We start from the raw sequence: 16,865 nt of genomic DNA, 5'->3' as shown, positions 1-16,865 counted from the left end.
CTTTCAGTGGGAGTCATGTACACTTAGCATTGAAGCAGTAATAGAAGTTAATGAGGTGGCACTCAAGTCTGCTCTTCCAGCAGCCTGATCATATTTCTTGGATGATTCCCCTTGTCCCATCCTATTTGTTCAAAAACACCAGGGTAGACAAAGGACAGTGCTTTTGTGTTACCATATATATATTCTTGATCTCACATGGCCTTAATATTGCTTCCTCTACTAGTTAGTTGAGATTCCTGGGACCCACCCCACATCCTCCAGATTCAGATTCAGTGTTCCTGGGGGATGGGGCTAAAGAATCTGCATTTTTAACAAGCTCTCCCAGGTGGTTCTTATCCACAGCCAACCATGAGAACCATGTACTAAGCACAGAACTGAAGCCCACGATATAAGACTGGCTCCCTCCAGAGCTGACCAGGACTGAATGTGAGAAGGGGCAGTGGAGCTGAACCACTGGTTATCCAGAGATCTGGGTTCTTTCCATGCCACCATATTGCTTATGGGCCAAAGCAACTCAGCAGAGTCCTGTGGCTTCTGAGGATGTGACCAGAGAAGATAAGGAGGTACGGAGGGGTACAACACTGGCTGTGAGCAGCCCAGCACCAGGTATACCTCTCCAGACCCAATTCATACTTAGACCTGCACACCTGGTGACACGTGAGATCCCAGGAATCAGAGGTTCCAGAAGTTTTACTAGAGCAGTCTTTATCCCAAAGGGCTCTTGACTGAGACTGTTAACACCATGGGGGCTTCATCATAATGAGCCTATCCAATGGAAGTTTCCAGAATACTCACCCCCACATTCTTCCATACTTTCTAAAACATTCCGTGTCAAAAACAAAAATACCCTGCAAGAAGAAATGAAACATATTACTAAACTAAATGTACTGAGTCCTAACTCTAATAGGGACAAAAATGACCCAGACAGCATGAAATGCAACTTACTACCTCTCACTGGCAGTGAGAGGGAAGCTCTTATTCACAGGTGTCTTACTGGAAAGGAGAGAAAACAAGAAGATATTGAAATGGAGAAATTTAAGTCCCTCTTGAATCCCCTCCAAGTGTTGCAGACACTGAACAACTCACCCTGTCTGTCAAGGCTACAGAACCTCTATATTTCTGGCATGTTTGGCTTGTGCATGTGTTGTCTCTAAATCTCAGAACCCTCTGAATTACTACCTCAGGGCCATGTGGAAAAATAAGAGCTGAGTCCTGCACACACTGAACCCCCAGTCAGCATCCTGTTCATTGATCTCAAGAGCACAACTAAAATTCCAATGGATTTAGGAAATTAAGACACCAGTGACCTCTTTTCATCTAGCAAATTTACATAACTCTAAACATGTTTGTTGAGTAAGAAAGTGAGAGATGAGTGAACGAATGATAAGGCAACCTCACCTTTCACTCATCCAGCTCCACACAGAAAGGAGGGACCAGGCCACCACTCCACAAGGGGGAGAACAAATTAGAACACTTGATAGGAGTTTTCAGTTTTGTCATTTAAGAAAAAACAAAACTGGGACGCCTGGGTGGCTCAGTTGGTTAAGCAGCTGCCTTCGGCTCAGGTCATGATCCCGGCGTCCTGGGATCGAGTCCCGCATCGGGCTCCTTGCTCCGCAGAGAGCCTGCTTCTCCCTCTCCCTCTGACTCTGCCTTCCACTCTGTCTGCCTGTGCTCGGCCTCGCTCTCTCTCTGACAAATAAATAAATAAAATCTTAAAAAAAAAAAAAAAAAAAAAAGAAAAAACAAAACTTCCTGTCCCCACATTTCAGCTGTGATTTTGATGTTCTAATCATGCAAAACAGGGTCCCAGAAATGTGGATCTTGGGGTGCTGGTACTAAGAAGTTGATCTTGGGGTGCTGGTGCTAAGGAGTTGATCTGAGAAAAGTGTAAAGGAATTACTGCTTTTTTGGAGAGAAAAAATCCGGGAACTTATTAGATGATAATTGGGCACTGAGGGTCTCAGTGGGGAGAAGTGGGATCTGAGAAACAAGCCTCAGGTCTGGGCGAAAAGAACTCCACAGTAGAGAGCAGCCTGCACATGAGACTACCAGCTCACCCTAAGATGTGAGCTCCTAACATTCTGTTAAGGGGCCAGGCCTTGGTCAAGGCATAGAAGCAAGATGAGCCACAATGGCTCTGTACTGTACTGTACTCAGTACAGTAATTTCTTAGAAATTTTTTCAGAGCATCTCTTTTCTAGTGATTTTGTATGAATGTTCTATGTTTGTGTGAAAACAACACATGCATACACACAACTCAATCAAATGTTAAAATCTGAAGTCAGTAGACAAGCACCATCCTCCCTCTCTGCTCAACTCACCCAGAAGGGGCCCACAATGAAGGCAGAAAAGTAAAGCAGAGAGCTCTGGGTCAAACTCTCAAATCCCCAGAGATGTCACCATTAGCAATGGGTGAGTTAGAGCTTGGAAATAACTCTGGGGGGCTGGCAATTCTTGAGACAGTTCAAGTGTGTGCACATCCCCAAAGGTGAATTTGGGCTGCCCAATAAAACGAAGTTCCAGAGCTATTCAGCAAAACAAAATGCTGTCCAGAGCTTGTATGATGAACAGAAAAGTCTGACTCTAGCATACACAGCTTAATGGACCACTAGCATGGACCCCCTTGATACTTTTCTCCCCATACCAAGTATGGTCGTACCTTCCCAGGTATCTGCACCTGCAGGAAATAAAAGCTTCTTCTCAATGCTCACAAGCTAGAACAGTAAGCCTGAGTTGAAGCAGCTAGACAGCTGGGCTGCCCACTGAGGCAAACTCTGAGACTCCTAACAGCAGAAAATAGAGCCCTGGGGTAGACCTGGCCATGTGTTGAGTGGAGCCTATGACACCACTTCTGGAAAGTCTGAAACCTAAGCACTTCTCGTGGAGAGGAGCATTTTTACAATGAAATTAAGCTGGGATTTGCAACCATAAAAAGCAGAAGAGGGAGCTCAAACAACACTCACCTTACGGTAGGCCAGAGCAGTTCCCACAAAAGGCCGAGGTTTGGGCCCAGGAATTCCCAGCTTCTTAAAAAGTCCATGTGTGGAGGTCCCATATCTATAAAGTGAAAGAAAAGGCCAGGTCACAGGGATGGTGTAATAAGTGCTGGGGCTGGTCAGACACTGACACAAAATGAACAGGTAAGGGGAGAGTTAACATACAGGCAAGAAATAATAACAGCAATTCCAATGGCAATACTTATATTCGCTCATCATCTGCTTTCCCACCTCCACTAGGCCTCACAAAAAGTAAGGATGATTAGCTAAGAGCAGCTGAAATCTTCACAGTTCCAACCCTAAAGTGAAGACTAGGTGTTTCCATACTTGAGAACTCCTGGAAGGTTCATGCTGATTTCTTCCAGGAAATTCACTCATGCTTATTCAGTAAATGACTCTTCCATGATCTGGGAGATTCTCATTCTAGATGGAAAGAGGATTTCCAAACAATCTGTACAAATCCAGCAAATCTTATGTTATAAAATAGTCAAACAAATCCACAAATTTCATGAATGGACATGTATTAAGGCACCAGCAGAGGGCCTTACCAAGACCCAGCTGAGTGTCTGGATCTTTACTCCAGAACAGTAGGACACATGAGTATCAACTGCCAGAACAGGAGGTGGCCTTGGCTAGCTAGTTCCACCTCCGTTCTTTCCTTGCCATCCCCACCACAACAATCAATTCCTGTTTCTAAATATTTGACAGGGTCCATGAACCCCCAAGTGAAGCCAAGCATGTGAGTGAATGTGTCAGCAACACTGGACCCAGTTTCTAAACTCACATGGCTCCATAAAAAGGCAGAGGGTGGGCTGGGTGAATTTTTCTGATTCTTTCCAGTTTCCCTCTTCTTTTTTTTTTTGTTATTAAAGAAATAAATATTTTTAATTAATTTATTTATTTTCAGCATAACAATATTCATTATTTTTTCACCACACCCAGTGGTAGGGATTATAGAGGGCACGGATTGCATGGAGCAGTTTCCCTCTTCTTGACAGCACCATGCTTCTGGTGGTAAAAAGGAAGGGGCTAACAATAGTGCCATTCATTTTTCTTGCCATTACATTGCATGGCATGCAGAAGGCACTGTCTACAGCTACTGACATGTGGCTACACCCGTGTCCTCTAAGTCTACTGCTTTGATTGCATGATAGTGACTATATCCAGGGACAGCCCCACTGCCAGATAGACTTCACACAGTGGGGCTTATATGGTGGTCCTGTTCCCTGACTTGCAGTCCCGTGACAACCTTCTGTAGGATCAGGATCAAGGAGTATCTCACGGAGGTCTGCTCTGAGGGAGGAATATTCTCCCACTCCACCCCAGAGTCCTGCCTGGATGCCTCTCTTATCAATACCAGCTCACAGTATTACTACTCACCTGTGCTGAAAGGTTAAAATAACCTGCTGGAAAGTAAACAGTCAATAAAACAAAGAGGCAACACATGAGAAGATATTTGCAAATGACACTACAGTCAAAGGGCTGGTATCCAAAATCTATAAAGAAGTTCTCAAACTCAACACCCAGAAAACAAATAATCAAGTCAAAAAATGGGCAGAAGACATGAACAGACACTTCTCCAAAGAAGACATACAAATGGCTAACAGACACACGAAAAAATGTTCAACATCATTAGCCATTAGGAAAATACAAATCAAAACCACATTGAGATACCACCTTATACCAGTTAGAACAGCAAAAATTAACAAGGCAGGAAACTACAAGTGTTGGAGAGGATGTGGAGAAAAAGGAATCCTCTTAACACGGTTGGTGGGAATGTAAGTTGGTATAGCCATTTTGGAAAACAGTGTGGAGTTTCCTCAAAAAGTTAAAAATAGGGGCGCCTGGGTGACTCAGTGGGTTAGGCTGCTGCCTTCGGCTCAGGTCATGATCCCAGGGTCCTGGGATCGAGCCCCACATCAGGCTCTCTGCTCAGCAGGGAGCCTGCTTCCTCCTCTCTCTCTCTCTGCTTTCTCTCTGCCTACTTGTGATCTCTGACTGTCAAATAAATTTTTTTTAAATCTTTAAAAAAAAAAAAGTTAAAAATAGAGCTACCCTTTTACCCAGCAATCGCACTACTGGGTATTTACCCCAAAGATACAGATGTGGTGAAAAGAAGGGGCACATATACCCCAATGTTCATGGCAGCAATGTCCACAATAGCCAAACTGTAGAAGGAGCCGAGATACCTTTTAACAGATAAATGGATAAAGAAGATGTGGTTCATATATACAATGGAATATTACTCGGCCATCAGAAAGGATGAATACCCCCACCATTTGCTATGACATGGATGGAACTGGAGGAGATTATGCTAAGTGAAGTAAATCAAGCACAGGAAGACAATTATCATATGGTTTCACTTATTTTGAGCATAAGGAATAGCATGGAAGACATTAGGAGAAGGAAGGGGAAATTGAAGCCGGAGAAATCGGAGGGGGAGATGAACCATGAGAGACTACAGACTCTAGGAAACAATCTGAGGGTTTCTGAGGGAAGAGGAGTGGAGGGATGGGTTAGCCTAGTGATGGGTATGAAGGAGGGCACATATTTCATGTAGCACTGGGTATTATAATATGCAAACAATGAATCATGGAACACTACATCAAAAACTAATGATGTATGGTATGGTGACTAACGTACATAATAAAAAGAAGAATTTGGATATCCTCTTTTAGGAAGTGAGTTGTCTATTTTTCTGTTGGGATGTCCATTTTTTTCTTATGGATTTGTAGAAGTTGTTTCTACATTGTGGGTAGGAGTTCTATATTAGATATATGTATTACAAATACCTTCACCTGCTCTGTAGCTCATCTTCCCACTCTCCTTATGGAATCTTTTCTTTAAGATTTTATTTATTTGACAGACAGTGATCACAAGTAGGCAGAAAGGCAGGCAGAGAAAGAGGGGGAAGCAGGCTCCTGCTGAGCAGGGAGCCCCATGTGGGGCTCGATCCCAGGACCCTTGGATCATGACCTGAGCTGAAGGCAGAGGCTTTAATCCACTGAGCCACCCAGGCGCCCCTCCCTATGGAATCTTTAAATGAACAGAAGTTCTTACCAATCTTGTCCCTTTATAACTAGTTGCTTTCTGTGTTCTATCGATAAACTTTAGGTTGCCCCTAGGTAATAAAGATATTTTACTTTGCTTTCTCCCAAAAAAATTAAAAAATTAAAAATACATGTACACCTGCTGTGCACGTTTATTTATTTATTTATTTTCAATTTTTTTTAATTTATTTTTTATTTTCAGCAGAACAGTATTCATTATTTTTGCACCACAACCAGTGTTCCATGCAATCCGTGCCCTCTATAATACCCACCACCTGGTACCCCGACCTCCCACCCCCCGCCCCTTCAAAAAAAATGCACATTTAAAAACATACACAACATATATCCTAGAAGCATGCATGTGGACCGTAAATTCATATTTCCAACATTACTCTAGAAGGCTGAGGTTATTACGCACCTTTATAGTCACAACAGCTAAACCAACAGCCCTCTTCAGAAAGAATATGCTAGAAATAGGGATGCCTGGGTGGCTCAGTCAGTTAAGTGGCTGCCCTTGGCTCAGGTCATGATTCCAGGGTCCTGGGATCGAGTCCTACATTGGACTCCATGCTCAGCAGGGAGACTGCTTCTCCCTCTGCGTGCCACTTCCCCTGCTTATGCTCTCTCCTTCTCTCTCTCTGACAAATAAGTAAAATCTTAAAAAATAAATATATATTAACTTTAAAAAAAATTTTTTAAATATGCTAGAAATAGTTTGCCTCAGCAAAAAAAAAAAAAAACTATTATTAAGTAGAATTAAATTAAAACACATCAGTTACTCCTAAATGTCATCACACAGAAATTGTGTTACCACAATACCCAGCATTCCTAACCTTTCTCTCAGAAAATGAAAATGAGGTGTCCATGTTCTATGTTCACATCCTCATGATTTCCTACTCTTAAAAAAGTGAAATTGAGGCACAGATCACATGTGACATGGAGAATCTATCCCTACCCACATTGTGAAACTATCCTTTCCCAACCTGCTCCATGATGCCGGTAATCTCACCACTAAAAGGAATTGCTCTGCTAGATGTTTTGATCCTCTTCCAAATGGCTAACAGACACAGGAAAAAATGTTCATCATCATTAGCCATCAGGGAAATTCAAATCAAAACCACAATGAGATACTACCTTACACCAGTTAGAATGGCCAAAATCAGGCACCTGGGTGGCTCAGTGGGTTAAGCCTCTGCCTTTGGATCAGGTCATGATCTCAGGGTCCTGAGATTGAGGCCCACATCAGGCTCTCTGCTCGGCAGGGAGCCTACTTCCCCCTCTCTCTCTGCCTGCCTCTCTGCCTACTTGTGATCTCTTTCTGTCAAATAAATAAATAAAATCTTTAAAAAAAATAAAGAATGGACAAAATCAATAAGACAGTAAATAAGTTGGAGAGGATGTGGAGAAAGGGGAACCCTCTTACACTGTTGGTGGGAATGCAAGTTGGTGCAGCCTCTTTGGAGAACAGTGTGGAGATTCCTTAAGAAATCAAAAATAGAGCTACCTTATGACCCTGCAATTGCACTGCTGGGTATTTACCCCAAAGATACAGATGTAGTGAAAAGAAGGGCCATCTGTACCCCAATATTCATAGCTGCAATGGCCACAGTCGCCAAACTAGAAAGAGTCAAGATGCCCTTCAACAGACGAATGGATAAAGAAGATATGGTCCATATGCAATGGAGTATTACGCCTCCATCAGAAAGAATGAATACCCAACTTTTGTATTAACATAGACAGGACTAGAGGAGATATGTCCAGTGAAATAAATCAAGGAGAGAAAGTCAATTATCATATGGTTTCACTTACTTGTGGAGCATAAGGAATAACATGGAGGATATTAGAAGAAGGAAAGGAAAAGTGAATTGGGGAAATCCGGAGGGGGAGATGAAGCATGAGAGACTTGGACTCTGAGAAATAAACTGAAGATTTTGGAGGGGAGGGGGAGGGGAGGCTGGGGGAACCAGGTGGTGGGTATTAGAGAGGGCACAGATTGCATAGAGCACTGGGTGTGGTGCATAAACAATGAATCTTGGAACACTGAAAAAATAATTTTTTTTTTTAAATCCAAATCGGGGAGGGGCCTGGGTGGCTCAGTCAGTTAAGCATCTGCCTTCAGCTCAGGTCATGATCCCAGGGTCCAGGGATCAAGCTTCACATCAGGCTCCCTGCTCAGTGGGGAGTCTGCTTCTCCCTCTTCTGCCACTCCTCCATTTGTGCGCTCGCTCTCTCTCTCTCTCTCTCTCTCATTCTCTCTGAGAAATAAATAAATAAAATCCTTTAAAAATTAAAAATAAAATAAAATTCAAATTGGCTTTCAGGATCTGTCTTTGTGGCTGCTGGCAGATTTCATATGGGCGGTGGGGACAGAATCTTTATACTGATGCTAAACCTCCAAGACACTGGAAAGAAAAGGTGAAATGAATAAAATTTTAAGAAATCAGCCAAGTCCATTGGGGAGGATATGTGCTTTGGTGAATGCTGTGAAGTGTGTAAACCTGGTGATTCACAGACCTGTACCCCTGGGGATAAAAATATATGTTTATAAAAAATTAAAAAAAACCCATAAGCTTAAAAAAAAGAAATCAGCCAAGTCTCCTCACCTCTAAAGATGCTCATTTAGAGTTCAAGAGCTCTGCATATTACAGGGCCAGGGGATAGTTAGGAGAAGGGCAAAGAGGAAAGAGCCTAGTCAGAAGAGAAAGTGAGGCATCTCCAGCCCCCCTCAAAGTCTGGGTGCACCAGGAGCCTTGTGTACATGATGGCTGGTGGTGGAGAGAGGAGAGCAGGACCCCCTGAGTGACAAAGGTCCAATCCTTCTACATGTTTCCTGTAGAGGAAAGAGACCAAGGAGATCAAGATAATGAGACAAAAATCTAACCCAGTCCCTCTGCCTCCAGCATTCCCACAGCTTGGGAAGGGCTTGAGGACCCCAGAGCACCAGACCTGGTGATTTTTCTACCTCTCCTGAATGTAGCTTGATTAGTCTACACCCCAGTTGGTAGTCAATCAGAAGCTCATCCCTAGGAGCAAGCAATGTCACTCTACCTCCTGGCTACAGCAATTGGAGTTGGGGTGAGGGAGACACTCCTTCTTCAGATCTGGTAAGGTCAATAATAACCCCTTACCTGTTCCTAGCATGTTTGAGGTGCCCAACACGTAAGCAACTTCCCCTTTGTTAACTCTTTTGATCCTCAAAGCAGACAAAGAAAATAGATGCTGATTAGCAACACAAGTCCGGGGTTCTAGAGGCAATGAACCTGGACAGTTACTCACAGATAGAGGAGGACCAGGCTGATAGCCAGGAGAAGCCAGGTTTCCATGGAAAAGCTTGGAATCAGGTCCATGGCCACTTTTCCTCTGTGAATTCTCTCTGCTTCCGTTCAGCAGTGTGTGTTAGTCCTTGCTGGCTTGTGGGTGCGGAGCTTCCCCTCTCACCAGCGGTGATTCAGTGAGGCTGGAATGTATATACTGAAAAGGGGGCGGGGCTGGAGCAACAGCCAGTAGCGTGGCACCCGAGCTCCACCCACAGGTTCTCCCCAGCCATGAGTGCTGACAAAGCATCCTGGACACTCCAAGTTTGACCTTCTGTGACTTCATATTCTTTGGGAAATCAATAAACAACTCAGTGTTTCCAGTAATCTCAAAAGTTACATAAACTCATTAAAATTACTGTCCTTAAATCTCTAACCTGTCCTTGTCAGCATGGCTCCCTGCACCTCTAAATACTTGAAACTCTGCAAACAAGAAAGTGTAGATCTACATATCTTTACTGATGTAGTTTTCTCTGCCTAGAAATGCCCTTATACCCTTATACCCCCTACAAGGATCCTTACTCATCCTTCAAAATGAGCTATAACAGAATCCCCTCTGTTAGAGTCTTTCCTCCTCAATATCCTTGAACAGATATAACCACTTCATCCTCTGGGAAATTTCTGTCCCCCAGTCCCAGTTCTATTATCATCCTTTCTATCCTCCAGTCCTGTAGTTGGTCTACACACCTCTTTTCCTTACATATAGAGAGCTTCTCAAGGGTGCAGTCTGAGTACTTGTCAACATTATGTCCTTAGTCCCCAGCCAAGCCCTATATGCTCAGAGGAGCATCCAGAAAGATTGGTGGAGTTAAGTTATTAAAGGTAAAATTGCAGGGCTTCCTGTGTGTCCTTTCTGGGTGGATTGTTGGTGACCAGGCCACACACCTGCTGTGAGATCTAAGAACATACCTGGAAATTACACTGCTCATTAATACCACTCTGACCCATGTTCTGTGTCTGCATGGCCTGAGAAACTGGATTATGTGGCATACCTCAGGAATCTCTGGGACAATGGAGCCCTGCAAAGAGATAATTAAGAAAGAAGTGGCTGCATTCCAATCAAAATTCCACCGGTATTTTCAAAGAGCTGAAGCAAATAATCCAAAAATTTGTATGGAATCAGAAGAGACCCTGAATTGTTAAGGAAATGTTGAAAAACAAAAATAAAACTAGGGGCATCACGTTACCTGATTTCAAGCTTTACTACGAAGCTGAGATCACCAAGACAGCATGATACTGGCATAAAAACAGACACATAGACCAGTGGAACAGAGTAGAGAGCCCAGATATGGACCTTCAACTCTATGGGCAAATAATCTTTGACAAAACAGGAAAAAATATCCAGTGGAAAAAAGACAGTCTCTTCAATAAATGGTGCTGGGACAACATAGATACACAATTTAGCTCAGATTAAAGTTGATAATTTATGTGAACTTATGTAACATATCAATTCTGACTTAATTTTTATGCAGTTTCTTGCCAAAAATAATGCAAAGATGGCAAAATAATTCTACCTCTTTATCAATTATACAACTTGTGCTTTGTGTTTTAAGAGTTATCATACTTTTATTTTTTTTTATTTTTTTTTATTTTTATTTTTTTTATTTTTTGTAAACATATATTTTTATCCCCAGGAGTACAGGTCTGTGAATCACCAGGTTTACACACTTCACAGCACTCACCAAAACACATACCCTCCCCAATGTCCATAATACCACCCCCTTCTCCCAAACCCCTCCCCCCAGCAACCCTCAGTTTGTTTTGTGAGATTAAGAGTCACTTATGGTTTGTCTCCCTCCCAATCCCATCTTCTTTCATTTATTCTTCTCGTACCACATGCAGAAAAATGAAATTGGACCATTTCCTTACACCACACACGAAAATAGACTCAAAATGGATGAAGGACCTCAATGTGCGAAAGGAATCCATCAAAATCCTTGAGGAGAACACAGGCAGCAACCTCTTCGACCTCAGCCGCAGCAACATCTTCCTAGGAACAACGCAAAAGGCAAGGGAAGCAAGGGCAAAAATGAACTATTGGGATTTCATCAAGATCAAAAGCTTTTGCACAGCAAAGGAAACAGTTCACAAAATTAAAAGACAACTGACAGAATGGGAGAAGATATTTGCAAACAACATATCAGATAAAGGACTAGTGTCCAGAATCTATAAAGAACTTAGCAAACTCAACACCCAAAGAACAAATAATCCAATCAAGAAATGGGCAGAGGACATGAACAGACATTTCTGCAAAGAAGACATCCAGATGGCCAACAGACACATGAAAAAGTGCTCCATATCACTTGGCATCAGGGAAATACAAATCAAAACCACAATGCGATATCACCTCACACCAGTCAGAATGGCTAAAATCAACAAGTCAGGAAATGACAGATGCTGGCGAGGATGCAGAGAAAGGGGAACCCTCCTACACTGTTGGTGGGAATGCAAGCTGGTGCAACCTCTCTGGAAAACAGCATGGAGGTTCCTCAAAATGTTGAAAATAGAACTGCCCTATGACCCAGCAATTGCACTACTGGGTATTTACCCTAAAGATACAAACGTAGTGATCCAAAGGGGCACGTGTACTCGAATGTTTATAGCAGCAATGTCCACAATAGCCAAACTATGGAAAGAACCTAGATGTCCATCAACAGATGAATGGATCAAGAAGATGTGGTATATATACACAATGGAATACTATGCAGCCATCAAAAGAAATGAAATCTTGCCATTTGCGACAACATGGATGGAACTAGAGCGTATCATGCTTAGCGAAATAAGTCAAGCGGAGAAAGACAACTATCATATGATCTCCCTGATATGAGTAAGTGAGTTATCATACTTTTAAAGGTTTTATCTATAGTTCCATACATTATAGAAATATTGACAATACTCAGAAGCAACCATTTTGAAAATGTAAGTGCAAAATTAAGGCTTACTGTATGTGTTTTATGGCCTAGATTATATTCATCTCAGTGCTCTATTTCATTGCCTAATATTTCTTATTTGTATCAGGAGCAAAAATTTTATATTATGCATAAAGGAGCTTATGAGAAAATTAATTTAAAAAAAGGAAAAAAAATAAATGGTGCTGGGAAAACTGGACAGCTATATGTAGAAGAATGAAACTCAACCATTCTCGTACACCGTACACAAAGATAAACTCAAAATGGATGAAAGACCTCAACGTGAGACAGGGATCCATCAGAACCCTAGAGGAGAACATAGGCAGTAACCTCTTCGATATCAGCCACAGCAACTTCTTTCAAGATATGTCTCCAAAGGCAAAGGAAACAAAAGCAAAAATGAGCTTTTGGGAATTCATCAAGATCAAAAGCTTCTGCATAGCAAAGGAAACAGTCAAGAAAACAAAGAGGCAACCCACAGAATGGGAGAAGGTATTTGCAAAGGACAGTACAGACAAAAGGTTGATATCCAGGATCTATAATGAACTCCTCAAACTCAACACACACAAAACACACAATCATATAAAAAAAAAAATAGGCAGAAGATATGAACAGACACTTCTCCAATGAAAACATACAAATGGCCATCAGACACATGAAAAAATGTTCATCATCAATAGCCATCAGGGAGATTCAAATTAAAACCACATTGAGATATCACCTTACACCAGTTAGAATGGCCAAAATTAACAAGACAGGAAACAACGTGTTTTGGAGAGGATGTGGAGAAAGGGGAACCCTCTTACACTGTTGGTGGGAATGCAAGTTGGTGCAGCCACTTTGGAGAACAGTGTGGAGATTCCTCAAGAAATTAAAAATAGGGGCGCCTGAGTGGCTCAGTGGGTTAAACCGCTGCCTTCGGCTCAGGTCATGATCTCAGGGTCCTGGGATCGAGTCCCACATTGGGCTCTCTGCTCAGCAGGGGGCCTGCTTCCCTTCCTCTCTCTCTGCCTGCCTCTCTGCCTACTTGTGATCTCTCTCTGTCAAATAAATAAATAAAATCTTTTTTAAAAAAAGAAATTAAAAATAGAACTTGGGTATTTACCCCAAAGATACAGATGTTGTGAAAAGAAGGGCCATCTGTACCCCAATGTTTATAGCAGCAATGGCCACGGTCGCCAAACTGTGGAAAGAACCAAGATGCCCTTCAACGAACGAATGGATAAGAAAGATGTGGTCCATATACACTATGGCGTATTATGCCTCCATCAAAAAGGATGAACACCCAACTTTTGTAGCAACATGGACGGGACTGGAAGAGATTATGCTGAGTGAAATAAGTCAAGCAGAGAGAGTCAAGTATCATATGGTTTCACTTATTTGTAGAGCATAACAAATAGCATGGAGGACATGGGGAGTTAGGAGAAGGGAGTGGGGGGAAATTGGAAGGGGAGGCGAACCATGAGAGACTATGGACTCTGAAAAACATCTGAGGGGTTTGAAGTGGTGGTGGGGGGTGGGAGGTTGGGGGAACCAGGTGGTGGGTATTATAGAGGGCACGGATTGCATGGAGCACTGGGTGTGGTGCAAAAACAATGAATACTGTTACGCTGAAAAGAAATAAAAATTTTAAAAAAACAAAAGAAAGAAAGAAGTGGCTGCAATCTTGAATAGCAACAATGGACATACATAGGAAGCTGGAAGATGATCCCCAGAGAGTCCTAGGAATTCTGAAATATTCTGAAGGCCCCCCTTTGGTGCCTTCACTGGGCACCATTCCAGAGGTCATGCTATTATCCCTGTTTACAGATACAAAGATTGAGACTCACTGACTGCATTGGGTTTCCAACAGCCACTGATAACAAGAAGAAATTGTAAATAAGTAAACATGAAGAGAGACTGAAAAGTCTGTGTTCTGAAATATTGGTATTCAGTGCTTGCCCTTCCCTGATACGGGTGGAGGTATGCACCCCGGCTGCAACAGCAAGCTGGTTAAAATTCTGTCCCAAACTCCATGGCAACCCACACAGCAACTTTTTGGGGGGGTCTTCCAGAACAAAGGACTTTGCCTCATCTCAGCAGGGAAGACACATGCAAGATGGCAAGTAAGTGTATTCTTGGGTGGGATCTCCCCCCCCCAACCCTGTGTTCCCCAGCAGAGAACTACAGAGAGCACACAGAAACAAGGAAAGATTCCAGTCACCTGATAATCTGGACAATTAATTCTCTCACCTAAACACAAAGCCTCTTATTTTACTTTATTTTACCCACAGAGACTTGGTTTCAACCTCCAAATACCAGGCTTGGCTGGAATGACTCGTAACTGAGCCTAATTTGAGCATCCACCTGCCCTGTTCACCTCAGTGCCTGCCCCAGCTGCATGGAATCCATCCAAACAGCGATAGGCTAGTCATTGCTGGAGACTGAAATGCAGCCAGCACTGACCCAATGAAAATGGCTTTGTCTGCAAGGGTGAAATAATAGAGGCATGAGCTTTGCACCCCATCCTTCCCTAGGAGGAACACCTGACCCAAGGAGACTCACATCCTCAGAGTTGCACAGAGGGTGTGAAGGAAGACATGTGTGTTGGAAAAAACACTGCACATACCCCATGGCTCTCATCTACTCCTTCCTGCACTATGTTCATCATGTACTTTCCATACTCTGCTCCAATGCATGGGGTAGAAATATAACTAGGACCCAGACATCATTCAGTTATACCAGAGAAAACTAACAGACACTTTTAGTACAGCCAAGAAAAAATTAACCATGCATTCTTTTCAACAGGGAACAGCTTATCAGCTTTCTCTGTTTCCTTAGATATTGGTCAAGTTGAATCTCAAATAACATTCAAGGAAGATTGAGTTCAAAACCTACTCAGGTGTAATCTGAAACTGGTTCCTGTAGGCAAAAAGGCAGGAAGACATCTGAGTAATAGAATACCACCCCCAGATCAGCAGTTTTAATAAGCAAAGGGAATTTACTCACAAGTTTTGTCTTAGGCAGCTGAAGAAGTAAATCTCCACACCCAAATGCCACATCTTAATAGTTTAGAGAGCCCTTACCTTGTTTCAGTCATGTGCACTGTCCAGAACATCTTAACACCACATCACTATGTTGAAGCTGTGTCTTTGGGGCAATTTCTGGGATGGGGAAGGCAGCAAAACACACGTTCCAAGGACAGAGGAGAGGGCAAGTCGTCTCCAATTGCCTGAATCAATTCATGGGTCAACAAGCAGTTGTCTCTAATTGTTGAACTCCTAGTGTGTTTTGCTTGACCCTCGGCTGGCACACCTAATGCAGCTATGATAACACACTCTGACCAAGTTGGATTTGACTCTAGAACTTAACGAGAAAAATAGAAATATCAGTTATCACATTAACTAATTAAGAAAAGTCCTATCATCAAAATATTTTTAGAAAAAGCATTTGATAATATTCAATTCCCATTTATGACATAAAAGTCTTAAAGTACAAATAGGGAATTTTCTTAACATGATGAAAGGATCTACCAAAAAACCTAAAGGAAATATCATTCTTCATAGTATAAAAGTACTTTCCTCTTATACCACTTTAATATTTTACCTTATGAACATATAGCCTTTTCAAAAGTAGTAACTTCTTTTATTTTTTTATTATTTTATTTCTTTTCAGTGTAACAGTATTCATTGTTTTTGCACCACACTCAGTGCTCCATGCAATCTGTGCCCTCCCTAATCCCCACCTTCGTTTAAATAATAAAATCTCTTCAATTAACTTTTTGCTGTATTTGAGAAGAACATCACTACTAGTTTTTGTCAGGAAGACAGCTTGGGGCTCCTAGGATAAAAAGTTCAAAAATCACTGAAAAAATTACATATTTTTCTACCTTGAAAAATTTCCTGGGGCACCTGGGTGGCTCAGTGGGTTGAGCCTCTGCCTTCGGCTCAGGTCATGATCTCAGGGTCCTGGAATCAAGAATCAGGCTCTCTGCTCAGCAGGGAGTCTGCTTCCCCCTCCCTCTGCCTGTCTCTCTGCCTACTTGTGAACTCTCTGTCAAACAAGTAAATAAAATCTTTTAAAACGACAACAACAAAAACTTCATGAACTGTTCAGCAAGGGACAGAGGGGAAAGGAGAAGGCCAGAGGGTTCATTTGGCCAAGATTATCTACGTTCACAAGCTGGAGTTCCTGACCTTTAGTTAGAACACAGCCTTCTTTGATAATCAGATGAAAGAAATCAATCTCCTCCTAGAAAATACACAAACACTCATCAAACATTTTTGCACAGTTCCAAGGGATTCCCAAAGAGACATGGCACAATGGCAGCTGCCAAGCCCATTGATTTTTTCCAGACAACATGCCTTGCCAACTGCGGCCTTCTTCTGAGCTCCAGCAGGAGATTCTGGTTGGTTACATGTTTATTTCCAGGACCATGGGGACCTCTCTATCCATCTGAATCAGTCTTCACTGTGCCCAGTGCTAGGACACACCCTGGAGGCAAAGTGTAAACAAGATTATGACCAAGGGAGGGGCTCCTGGTGACTGAGTCAGTGAAACATCTGGCTCTGGATCTCAGCTCAGGTCTTGATCTCAGGGATGTGAGTTAAGCCC

At 42.4% G+C, this 16,865-nt stretch overlaps 2 protein-coding genes across 4 annotated transcripts in view; both read right to left on the bottom strand.

The window, feature by feature from the left end:
* The window catches only part of LOC131819109 (cytochrome P450 3A12-like), a 113,066-nt gene extending 103,599 nt beyond the window's left edge, over positions 1-9,467 (bottom strand). The window contains exon 1 of the mRNA XM_059153858.1: positions 9,326-9,467. The gene's annotated coding sequence lies outside the window, so the exon portion shown is untranslated. The remainder of the gene's footprint in view (positions 1-9,325) is intronic.
* The window catches only part of LOC131819108 (cytochrome P450 3A12), a 42,176-nt gene extending 32,709 nt beyond the window's left edge, over positions 1-9,467 (bottom strand). Inside the window, exons 1-3 of one of the 3 annotated variants that reach the window (XM_059153854.1) lie at positions 9,326-9,467; positions 2,967-3,060; positions 796-848 (exon numbers count right to left, since the gene is read on the bottom strand). In XM_059153854.1, coding sequence (XP_059009837.1) covers positions 796-848; positions 2,967-3,060; positions 9,326-9,396 — 218 coding nt within the window. In that variant the 5' untranslated portion in view covers positions 9,397-9,467. Of the gene's footprint in view, positions 1-795; positions 849-2,966; positions 3,061-3,326; positions 3,347-9,325 lie in introns of those variants that run through there. The other 2 variants (XM_059153855.1, XM_059153857.1) reach the window with 2 other exon arrangements.
* Positions 9,468-16,865: the final 7,398 nt, after the last annotated feature.

Source organism: Mustela lutreola, chromosome 17 (assembly GCF_030435805.1).
Source record: "Mustela lutreola isolate mMusLut2 chromosome 17, mMusLut2.pri, whole genome shotgun sequence".
Classification (NCBI taxonomy): Eukaryota; Metazoa; Chordata; class Mammalia; order Carnivora; family Mustelidae; genus Mustela; species Mustela lutreola.
The sequence above is the reverse complement of the archived record's forward strand: the minus strand, read 5'-3'. Positions and strand labels throughout refer to the sequence as shown.